Consider the following 12502-nt stretch of genomic DNA (forward strand, 5'->3'; position numbering starts at 1 on the left):
ACACTCTCACACTGATACCTGCATGTTCCCATCCTCACATTTTTTTGAATGCTGTGCATCATTGCTGAATCTGCATGTTTTAGATGCAAAAGACACCCTGTGTGACGTCTGGTTAGCGTAGTAGAGCTATTTCCAGTTAATCATGAAGTCTGTTGACGGAAAAATCCTGCAGTTCACACGCAGCAGCAGCATCTGCAGCATCTGCAGCATCTTTAAAGGAGCTGGGTGGGGCTCACTTCCTTATCATGGTATCTGTTTGTATTTGCCTGAGCGTGAGCGGTTTGTGGTTGAAGGAGGTGATTATTCTTTTTCAGCCTGGTCCAGCTGGCTGCACCCACAGTGCAAATCATATTCACACGCCTGTGGTGTACGATGTTACGTGTTTCTATACGTGCTGTATGTGGAACAGGTTCAGGTTTGAGCACTGGAAATGTCAACCTGGGCAAGTGAGGATTATGAAATAGAAAAGTAGTAGTTATAGAGAAGTGTGTGTGTGTGTGTGTGTGTGTGTGTGTGTGTGTGTGTGTGAGATGATGGGTGTGTGCTTGCATTGGCACTCGATTTCCTGGAAGAGGAAGTGTAGCAAGAGATGCACAGGACAGCGTTAGACTCATTCTGCTTTTACGCAGTGGCAGAAAATCACACATTTCATGTTGTTACTCAGATCCTTTGGTGTGTTCACAGAGGAAAACTCTGCATACAGATGAACGACTTATTTAGGGTGACTTAGTTAAAGATTCTCTAAGCTTTCAATGTCAAGGACCTACAAAGAGGCTGTATAGTCTACAGATCCTCAATAGATGAAGTTGGTTTCCGTGAGACCTTAGACTGATACTGACCTCGCTTCCTTCGCCTTCAAAAAACGCTTTCAATTTATGAGCCGGTGCTTTTATCTTTGAAGAGCACTTTATGATGCGCAGCACAGTATTGGATATTGTTCTAAACTACACAGAGACAAAGGGTTGTGTGTAAGGCTAAATGTTCCTAGACCTCCACAGGAACAAGACCTATAGAGCTTTGTGGAGTGCAAACACAAACACAAAGAACACACTCGGTCCTAGATTGAAGTGTGCTTCCTTTATTTATACCACCTGTGTGTGATGCCTTGTGCAATCAATAATGTAAAATAAAGAGGAAAACCCTATGTATTTGTTCTTGTTACTAATTCCAGAGGTATCTTAGGACGCGTTCAGGGCCAGTAGAAGAATCCGGTGTTGATTGTGTCGTACCACAGGGAACCACATTGTTGGGAGCAGCTTGGACCTCTGTGTTTGGTGTGAATGTGGCCACTGGTATGCAGCAACAAACACTGTTTGTCTCTTATCAGTTTTTGAGGAGTTGTTCAGAAACCATGTCATCCAGAATGTGTGTGTTCAGAGACGGCCGGACAGCTGAGGTCACCGTTACTTTAACACTGGTCCACTAAACTGCATTCTGCAACTTTTGTTCATACAATTCACCGCAAGAACATTTAACCCTAACCCAAGGCGTACAAAATGTGCACCAACACACACGCACACTCATACACACACACGCATAGTTACACATTAGAGTAAAATGATGTATTATGTGCAGTAGTAGTCACATGGTGTAAGAACTTCTGCAGTTGTTCTGTTGCCTCCAGGACGAAACACACTCTGCCTTCTTTTATTAAATGTTCTTAGAGACTGAGAGTAAAGTATTTGTTATAAATCTCTTATGTACTTTTCTTGACATATTTTGTCGCCTCTGGTTCCTGAACATCAGAATGAGTCGATTGATGACATAGAGAAGTTGGCAAATTTACACTCATTGACTTCCCTTTAATGTCCAACCTTCCGCTGCATCACCGTCTTAGTCATCAGTCATTCACACACGTGGACGCGACACAGACACTCAGACAGACAGGCGCACACACACACAGGCACACACAGGGCGTTTCCCAGTTTGCAGAGGAACTTCCTTTCCCTGCAATCCACTGCTGTAAGGTCATCTGCGTGTGTGTGTGGTGTCAACAGTTCAGGCTGCTGCTGCTTGCTGGTGGTGTAACGGTGCGGGGGATTGTTTTCCTCGCCACACGCTGGGGCCCCTGCACAACCACAGCCAGCGTCCTCTTAGAAAGCCGTCGCCTATCTGAGCATTGTTGCGGCGCAGGTCATCTCCAACCGGCCGGGGCGAGAACACGACAATGGGCCCAGTGTGCGTCAGTGGCAGATCTGGATCCAGCGCAGCACCTTGGGGGACGATGTGCGAAGGCGGGAGATTAGCAGCATGAATGTGCAGCTGACAAACCTGCAGCTATGTTGTGATGCAATCCTGAATCCGGGGCCACAAAGACTTGATGCAATGCTGAGCGCATAGAGGGGATTTACCCAGTGTTTGTATGGTGGGCAGCGAGTGTAAACACAACCACCTAACTCCACATTCAGCGCCACACGTGCACACACACTCAAAATGAACACACACACGCTCACAGTCTTCATAATATTGTTCTATCTGTGTTTTGTTGTTGCTTTAACTCTTTGTTTGAGCTCTCTTTCTCTCATTCTTGCACGGTTGAAAGATTTCTTTTAACAAACCAACGTGACGCCATGTTGAATCAGCCCGGGCCTGTGCGCAGTGAAACAGCTGGGCCGCAACGCAATACGCCGGCTGAATCACTTACACTTCCCCAATTCCTTCTGGTTTCAGTACCGCCGGCCTGCTTCCCTCGCTGAGCTCTCACTGTCTTCATTCCTTTTGCATTTATCGTGCTTTTCTGTCAGCTGACGAGAGAGCGACCAACACACACACACACAGTTTGTTTGCCGCTGTAGCAAAACAGGCAAACACCAACTCCGACTGACGAGCGCTCAATGTTTCCTGCAGCTGCCACAACCAAACCCAAGTGAATCCTCTCTGCTGAACAGGATATAGAACTGTAGAGGAACATCAGATTGCCTGTCTCTCTCAGCAACAGTTTGGTGACTCTTAATTCATATGGTGTGTAAGGAGAGTGTGGCAGACGTCGAGGATGTGGACATGCAGAGTCTGATCATGTTTGGTGATATGGATGTGTGTGTGTTTGTTAGGGGGTTGTGTTGGCATGAGTCGTTAATTCTGTGAAATTTGAAATGAAGGATATCTCATCGAACATGAAAGTCATTGTTCTAAAGTTAGCCTGGGGTGGGGGCGGTCGCTTCCCTGCACAAGGGAGAGAGAGGAGAGAGAGAGAGGAGAGAGAGAGAGAGAGAGAGAGAGAGAGAAGGATCCACCAATATGTTGTAGAATTGCTGTCTGTGGTCAAGGTAGTGTGTGTATGTGTGTGAGATGTCGAGAGAGAGGAAAGGGAGGGAGGGAGGGAGGGGGGCAAAGGAAGGAAGACAGGGGTGAAAGGCACAAAGGGGGAGGAGGGGAGGAAGGAAGAGGGAGAGAGAGACAGACACACACAGATGAAAACGAAAAGAGAGACAGGAGAGGAAAGCAACCCCCCATGAGGCTCAGAGCTGTGTTCTGCACTGATAACCTGTGTGTGTGTGTGTGTGTTTGTGTGTGTGTGTGTGTGTGTGTGTGTGTGTGTGTGTGTGTGTGTGGCCAGTGGTCAGGTTCAGCAGACATTCAGACTTGCACCACTTTGTGTACTGATACAAATGTGGGGAATGTGTGTGTCTGTGTGTGTGTGTGTGTTCACGGGCCCAAAATTGTGACTAATTCTGAGGTGGAATTGACCTGCAGCTCCACGTGTGACGTTGTTAAATCATTTATCAAAAATCCGTGGACAATCTGACCCACATATCAACTATCCACACATGCTCACACACACGTACACACACACCAGCATGAGGAGTAACCTCTCTCTCTCTATTCTTCTGCAAATGGACGGACTAGCTCATGAATCAGTGCGATTGTTGGGATTGTTATCATTGAGATTTTCACAGTATTATACTGGCTAGAATGGAAACCAGTCCAAGTGCCAGCCAATAAAGGCTCAGTGTTCCTGGCATGCCACAGAATAAATGGGCTAGTTTCACGTACACACACACACACACACACACACATGCACGCACACACACACACACACACACACAGCCTCTATATAGCATCACGCGCACATGCGGTTTGAAGGGGCAAACGCAGCGGCGATGAAGCACAAAGTACACACACACACGTAACTGTGCTGTGGAGGACAGAGTGAAGGAGACGGGGAGGACAGAGAGGGAGGGACGGACATAAAAGACAGCGTGACAAGCGAGACAAAGGAGGGAAGACATGCAGGGGGAGCAATGAGACGAGAGTGAGACGCACACACAGGGAGCAGACTGACAGGGAGACACAGTTTAAAGAGTTTCCCCCCTCGTTTGTCCCCCTGCTGGCTGTATTGTAAATGGCGCCTGTTGTTGTGTCTCATTAGCATATGTGTGAATGTGAGACGCTAACCTTCTCACTGACACAATATTTGTAGTGTTCCCTTTTTTTTTTGCCACGGTGTGTGTGTGTGTGTGTGTGTGTGTGTGTGGGCGCGCGTGTGTGTGTGTGTGTGTGTGTGGTTGAGGAGCAGCCTGGTTGAGAGAGTGCAACATTTCACATTCAGTAAGTTGTGTTTGCATCAAGGCCCGTCAGGCCCATGGCTGCTTTAACCACAATCCTTTGCAATTCCGGCGACGTCGTCCAATAGGGGTCGGCGAGTTCAACACGGAGCGTCTGAAGTCCTCGAGTATAGGAATGAAACACATGAGAGTGAGACGGGCTCCTGTAGGAACTGACTGAGTGAAACCAAGACGTCCAGCTTTTATAAGAACAATGGGTTGGAATGAGGAATAGAGAGGTGATGGTGTTGAGAAGTTACTATTCACACACACACACACACACACACACAGCTCTTACATGTCTTGCTTCTGTCTTTGTGCCTTCCCCCCTTCCCCTCTTCTGAACGTTCCTCATGGAAATGGCCAATTTCCATGGCCACACACACACTAAATTTGTTGACAACGTCATCAAGGATTGAGCTGAAAATGTAATAAATGTATCTTTCCTTTATTCATCCCACCAGGGTCGCCACGTCAAGACGGGCCAACTGGCAGCTATCAAAGTCATGGAAGTCACAGAGGTAAACTGCTGCATTACGTCACAACACACACACACACACACACACAGAGGGAGAGTTCTTCTTTTCTGTTCTGAGGGCAATCAGACGAGTGAATAAGATGATATTGTTCATCTGTGGGGTTCATATCATGGGTAAGACACCCCTCAGAGACTCACGCGGTACTATAAAGGTATTATTCATACTGTAGATTCTGCTGACTGAACAGAGAGAGGGAGAGAGAGAAGAGAAGAGAAAAGGAGACTGGCAGCTTCACAGGATGTTCACGATCAACAGGAACAAGTTGTTGTTGATGTTTGATTGATTGGTTGACAGGATGGCGTCTCCTCTTCAGCCCTTTGGCCTCGCCTCTCTCAGGTCATCTTGTCCCCACACTGATTCTGTATGAAGACGTCGTTTTGATTGCCGAATGCTATTTGAAGTCATCTCAGAGTCGTCTTCTATCTCTCTCTCTCCTGCGGAAAGATTTAAAAAACTTTGTTATTGGACTAAATGCTGTTGGACTCATTTTTTGCAGCGTTCCTTCTATTTTCCCCTCTCCCAATTCAATTCTGTCTCCCTTCTGTGCAGGTAAATTGAACTGAAATCACTTTTACAAAACACTTTGTACACGCACACACACACACACACACACACACACACACACACACACACACACACATAACCCACCCTCACACCAAAGACTAAATACAGGATCCACTTTAATATCGCACCAGGAAGACAAAATGACATCACAGCAAACGCTCTCCTCTGACCCAGACGTTGTGTTCTGTACTACATTTCAGATGAATTTTCCAGATATTAAAGTTCTGTTCACTTTACAGTTTCAAAACCTCAGCCAAGGTTGAGTTTTGGTTGAATAAAATATCACCAAAGTCCAACTACAAATCAGGATAGACGAGTTAAAATCATCCAACGCTAGATTTGTGATTCTCTACATTAGTAGTTCTGTTTGTTTATCAATTATGGATTCCCCCTTTAACTGTTGGTTCCAAATGGGGGAATAGAAATGAGTCAGGCGTTCTGCCCTGCGTTTGGTCTTACAGGTGTGAAAGGTGAGCGGACCGCAGTGTGTTGCTGAGTGTGTGTGAGGCTGAGCTCCTCTCTAATGGGCTCTCAGCTCAACTCCACCCTGTTGTGCGAAACAAGATCGTTATCTCACAATCTGACCTCGGTTGAAGTGTTTTTCTGTGCAGTTTCTGTCGGGTTACGGGAACGAGCCGGATCGGTTCTGTTTTCTCAGTCGCTTCTGCTTTCATCACAGATCGGCACGCTGTGAGTCTGGATGTTCTGTGCTGCAGACGCTCACTTTAGCAGGAAATACTTGGCTATTATCTCCCTCCTCTCTTTCTCTCACACATGTACTAACACACACACACACACACACACACACACACACACACACACACACACACACACACACGGAGAGATTGCATGCAGGCAGGAGGCTCTTGTTTTAGATAGAGGTGAAAGTTCAAACTGAGCCTTGTCATTTTCTCCCCTCCGGTCCTGCTGAGATTTAAAGGAGGTCAGCGGCTGAGAGAAGCTTCGTGTTATTTCCTCTTTTTCTGATGAACAGCCGTGTCCCTCTGCAGACGCGCCTCTTCTTCTGCTCTTCCTCCTCTCTGCTGTCTTCCAGTCTATTCAGGGGTTCAGGGAATCTGCAAACTAAACTTTGTTCATTTTGTGGTCTTAATGTTTCATAGAACATAATTAGGACTAAACCTAAGTTGGATCAAAGGTCATCTGGAGGTCACAACACAACATCCCTATTAAAGATGTTATCCGGAAGGATCCTTAGACCATTTGAAAATAAAAGAACATAGAAGTTTGTCTGAAGGTGTCGGCTTTCAGGTGAACTTCCTGATGAAGGTCAAACCAACTGAACTCTGTGCTTGTTGACGTCTGTAACTCTGGAGCCTAACATGTCATCTTTAGTTCCACTCTGTTCTTGCAGGACTACAAGTTGGTTTAACTTTTCACACTTTATTTGAAACGTTTCATTTCTATGTGTTGCTTCCTTTAGGAGGAAGAGGAGGAGATAAAGCTGGAGATCAACATGTTGAAGAGTTATTCCCACCACAGAAACATCGCCACATATTATGGTGCTTTCATTAGGAAAGGTCCTGCTGGACAGGATCATCAACTCTGGGTTAGTCAACTACTCAATCTGTTTACCTGTTTATCTTTAATGGACGGTTGCTGTTGGTGACGAGCTCCAGTCTGTCCTCCTGCACCTGCTCTATGTTTCTGCTGCAGTGTTAGGAAAGCATTCCAGATCAATGTCATGTGTTTGCAAGCAAGACTCAGATGCCGTGTGTATGAGCAGCATGTGTGTGTGTGTGTGTGTGTGTGTGTGTGTTCATGCAGTTGGTTATGGAGTACTGTGGAGCAGGCTCTGTGACAGACCTGGTGAAGAAGACCAAGGGAAACTGTCTGAAGGAGGACTGGATCGCTTACATCTGCAGAGAGGTGCTCAGGGTAAGGGTCAAACACACACACACACACACACACATAGAGCATAAAGTACATGTATGTGAATAACAAAGTAATGCATGCGTGACTCCAGATTTGCTGTGATCCTGTTTTCTTCTTCATGATGTCATGTCCCTCATTGAATTGACTTTCCCCTCTGGATTCACACACATGAAGGCATTTTAACACAACCCTGTTCCTGTGACCCACAAAGACAATTTGCACAGAGGACCACAAGCAAACCTTTTACCAGGGTGTCAACAGTAAAGACCTTTTGGAGTGTCGGTTAAACCCGAGGTAGCAATTTGCGTGTGTGTGTCGAGCAGAGGTGCTGTCAGCATCGATCAGACGCTTTGCTTTGTTTTTTTGATCCCTCATCTGTTTCGCCTCAGTGATCTGGACTGAATACTTGTTTTTGATTGATATACTCACTGTATATGGTCTGTTTAAAAGTGGAGGCTGTAAGATGTCATAGATCTCATCCTAAGAGATCAGGAGGTCCTGAGAAAGACTGAGATTGTTTAGTCTGCTCTCTGCCTCTGTGTTTGTGTAATGGCTCTACTAATAACCAGAGGAAGACAGGGAGAACAACTCACACAGATCTGCGTTATATTCTAATACCTCTGTCCTCGAGGGTGTCACGGCGACGGACAACAAAGGAACCTTAGCAGCGAAAACACGAGGGTCAAAAAAGTCTCTGCAACGTCTCCGGCGTTTTCCCTGCCGCTGTCATCGATGCTGCCTCCTTATTGTTCGGGCATCACAACACACACACACACACACACACAACACCACACACGAGCGCAGACACCGAGCCGAGCACGATGAAGTCATTGTCCGAAATAAGACTCACTTCCTGTGTTTAGTTAACCCTCTTTTGAAGAAGCGAGCGCAGTGAGACGCACACAAACATGCACACACTCTCTGTCAGCCACAGTCAGGTAGTGAAAGTTTGCGAGGTCACTCTGGAGCCCCAAGCAAGCGGGTTTCTATTCATATCTCATGCTGTAAGATATTTTCACTGTATTCTATCAGTGGGGGGGTGGAGCAGCAGATCAGCGAAGACTCTTCTCTATTCATTCCTCCTTTAAAATAGAGACATTGTCACGGCTTGAGGGACTTTGTGAGACTTTTACATTTACAGCAGCAGCGGTCATCTGACTGTGTGTGTCTGTGTCTGTGTGTGTTTGTGTATTTGTTTCTGTATGTGTGCATGTGTGTGTGTGTGTGTATGTCTTCCAGGGTCTTTCCCATCTCCATTCCCATCATGTGATTCACAGAGACATTAAGGGACAAAATGTTTTGCTCACAGAGAACGCTGAAGTCAAACTGGGTATGACACATTTACACATCAAGTGTTCTGTCTCACACACACACACACACACACACACACACACACACACATGTACCACGAGACAAGACAACGACATCAGTCACACACATTTGTTTAACATGCATACACACACACACACACACACATATTTGTCACAGAATAGACAGTTATTTTCAGACATGAATGGTTTGATTAGTGGTTTTATAGTTGAATCCATTTCTGTTCCAGTTGACTTTGGCGTGTCGGCACAGCTGGATAAGACGATTGGTCGGAGGAACACATTCATCGGTACTCCCTATTGGATGGCTCCCGAGGTCATCGCGTGTGACGAAAACCCCGAGGCCACATACGACTACAGGGTACACAAAGTTACACACAAGTGCTTTATTATGCAAATGAGCTTGATTTGGAATTCTTTATTATCTGCTAGCTGCTGACTTTTGTTCAATGACAGAAACAGAACAACAGAGAAATGCTTTTGGTACTTTTGAATGTTTTAACACACACACACACACACACACACACACACACACACACAGATCAGAGACGTTGCTGACGTTTGGGAGCTTTGAAGTGATTGTTTCAGCTGAACAAATCGTGTTTTCTTCTCTGTGGAGGAGAACATTTTATTTTCTGACAGAAGAATGTTTCTGGTTGAAGTGAGCCCGAGCCTTTTATGTAATTCTGTTGCAAACGTCATCAGAAACCGAAGCGTTGGTTCACCCATACTGATGAGATACATTATAGTTCACAGAGTAAATATTTACTTTGAGACTCAGCAAATGTTAAGTTTGTGGAACTAATTACACGTTGACGTTTGAAATCTCATCCGTCCCCCGGGTGGGTTCTGCTGTGGATTGACAGAAGTTGGGCTTGAAATTGTAAACCTTGGATTTGCATTACCAATCAGCGAACACAATCATTTACTCTCTCTCAAACCAATCACATGCAGCCGACTATAAAGGCAACATGAGGACATCGAAGAAACAACTGAAGCTAAAACCTCTCTGTGTCTCTGTGTGTGAAACCTTTCCTGTCTGTCCTCTCCTCAGAGTGACCTCTGGTCTTTGGGCATCACTGCTTTAGAGATGGCAGAAGGAGCCCCTCGTAAGTTACACACACACACACACACACACACACACACACACACACACACACACACACACACACATTTTAATTGGCATTGTTGAACCTTTTTTTCTCTTTTCGTACTTCCCATATGTTTCTAATGTTTGCACTCAGGATTCATTTTTTCTTTGTGTGCCCCCTTCCCTCCGTCTCACTCTCCGTCTCTCTCTCTGTCTCACCCTCTTAATCCCTGTCTGTAGCTCTGTGTGACATGCACCCAATGAGAGCTCTCTTTCTGATTCCACGGAACCCCCCTCCCAAACTCAAGTCCAAGAAATGGTAAGACCACATATGCACGTACACACGCACACACACACACACACACACACACACACACACACACACACACACACTTCATGACAGCGTTGAAGCTTTTCCCTGTGAAAACAACGTCTCAAAGTTTTCTTGGGTCTGTTGAGTGTGTGTGAGGAGAAAAGTTGAAAGCCCAGCACATTTGGCCTTTGACACAAAGGAAGAAGAGCAGACTAATGGGATCAAAGTGTTTGCGCGCGTCTTTGATGTTTGAGGGCATGATGGAAAAAATGTGTCATCAAAACGTTTTTCTAATTTGCCGCAGTATATTGAGCAACGATTGAAGGTAACTTGAGGTGAACGTGTCCACTTAAATGGAACAACCTTTGTCATGCATCTCCTCTCCTCTTCTCTCCTCTCCTCTCTTTAACTTCCTGTTTCTCTTTTTGTCCATCCTCCTCAGGTCTAAGCGTTTCCTGTCATTCGTGGACAGCTGCCTGGTGAAGAACCACCTGCACCGGCCCGCCACTGAAGCTCTGCTGAGACACGCCTTCATCAGGGACCTAGCCAATGAGAGACAAGTACGCATCATGCTGAAGGATCACCTGGACAGAACCAGGAAGAAGAGGGAGAAAGGTGAGGAAGAATGCCAGGTGTGCGTGAAGGGAATGAGACTGCTGGAAGAAAGAGAAGATAGTTTGTGAGACCCAGGGACTCCTAAAGTAAAACACAGTGCTTTTCTGTTATGCATTGAGAGATAGACAGGTTGATAAGGAGAACGGCGCTCAGGCTGTTCCTCAGGTTGATTTTCATTTTTATTCATTATGAGAGCAAGCATCTGGGCTGACAGCCACAAACACACAACCTCACACACACACAGTATTTCCTATGGATTGTCAGGTCATCGTCTCTGGCCTAGATTTGTTGGAATTGCTATCTAGTCATTTGTTGGAAACTACTTGGACAAGGAATTGGATGTATTCATGGAGGAAGTCAGCAAAATCTCAGTCTCGTCTTTATCACACATTCACTGCATTTTTATCTGGAGGTTTCCAGCACTATAGACTAGCCCCCCCCCCCCACACACACACACACACACACACACACACACACACACACACACACACACACACACACACACACACACACAAGACACAGGAAGGAAGGACATTTTTCCTTCTTCATGTCATGTGGCAGTGGAATCATGGAGGTGAACGATCAACACAGACTTCAGATCAGTCAATTGTCTTTTTGTTTGTGAATTCTACCATCTGGACTAACACATTTGATACACAGCAGAGGCTGGACGACACGTTTTCCTGCCTGACATTTCATGAAAGCATTTTTGAATTTTTACTGAATACATTAGAATCTAATTGCCTCGGGTTGTGAATAGGCTTTGTTAGCGGAGGGGAGACAGAAAGGCCTGAAGGGATTTTACATGGCTAACCTTTTATGCTGCATTCAGTTGAGAAACGTTTTTTGCACAACAGATGCAAGGGGGAGAGGAGAGAAAGTGGAGCAAAACAAACAGAGGGAGGGAAACACGGACAAAAGCAACAAAGAGGCAAATTAGGAAGAGTGAGAACTTGAGAGAATAAATCATTCCCGCTCTAATCCTGTACTATTCTCTCTATAAGGTGCATGTGTTGAATATGAGACGGCAATGAGCGTAGAGGAGAACAATGAGAGAAGGGTGGAGGAGAGGAGAGTGACATATTTATGACTCCAGCTCCTCCCTTGCCCCGTTTGTTTCCTCGCATGTGCATATTAGTTTAAGCAGCGTAACAAACCTCTAGAGCTGGACATCTCCCTCTTCTCTCTCTCGAGGACGGACATAGATAGAAATCGAGTCAAACACAACGAGAGAGTGATAACAGAGGAGGTTAGGGAAAGGGGCAGACTGGAGAGAGGGAGGGAGGGAGAGGGAGAGAGAGAAGCAGAGAGGGGAAGGAAGGAGGAAGCAGAACGGCCATCTGGTTCTAATCTTCTGTTCGCTTATAAAAACACACTAATGACTGGTAGACTTTCTGCGCGAGTTTTGTGTGTGTGCGCGCGTGTGTGTGTTGTGTGTGTGTGTGCGTGCAAGCATGTACGCCCAAGATCATATTTGTGTGTGTGTGTCACTACTGTATGCCTCCTACACACACCAATGAAATGCTTGCAGTCTTGGTGTTTCTGTGGGAAAAAGTGGCTGCTGTAGTGAAATCTGTGCTCCGGACATGATGCAACAGGGATGTGTCATTTCAGCA

General features: G+C 45.8%; 1 protein-coding gene across 6 annotated transcripts in view; it reads left to right on the forward strand.

Moving 5' to 3' along the window:
• LOC142992850 (mitogen-activated protein kinase kinase kinase kinase 4-like) overlaps positions 1–12502 on the forward strand; it is a 38859-nt gene that overhangs the window by 1286 nt on the left and 25071 nt on the right. For all 6 annotated transcript variants that reach the window (XM_076143366.1, XM_076143369.1, XM_076143370.1 and 3 more), the window contains exons 3-10: positions 5009–5065; positions 7089–7214; positions 7433–7543; positions 8780–8870; positions 9099–9229; positions 9923–9977; positions 10199–10277; positions 10714–10886. In XM_076143366.1, the coding sequence (XP_075999481.1) occupies positions 5009–5065; positions 7089–7214; positions 7433–7543; positions 8780–8870; positions 9099–9229; positions 9923–9977; positions 10199–10277; positions 10714–10886 (823 nt within the window). The remainder of the gene's footprint in view (positions 1–5008; positions 5066–7088; positions 7215–7432; positions 7544–8779; positions 8871–9098; positions 9230–9922; positions 9978–10198; positions 10278–10713; positions 10887–12502) is intronic.

Source organism: Genypterus blacodes, unplaced genomic scaffold, assembly GCF_046128005.1.
Source record: "Genypterus blacodes isolate CSIRO-AG114 ecotype Tasmania unplaced genomic scaffold, CSIRO-AGI_Gbla_v1 ptg000024l_1, whole genome shotgun sequence".
Classification (NCBI taxonomy): Eukaryota; Metazoa; Chordata; class Actinopteri; order Ophidiiformes; family Ophidiidae; genus Genypterus; species Genypterus blacodes.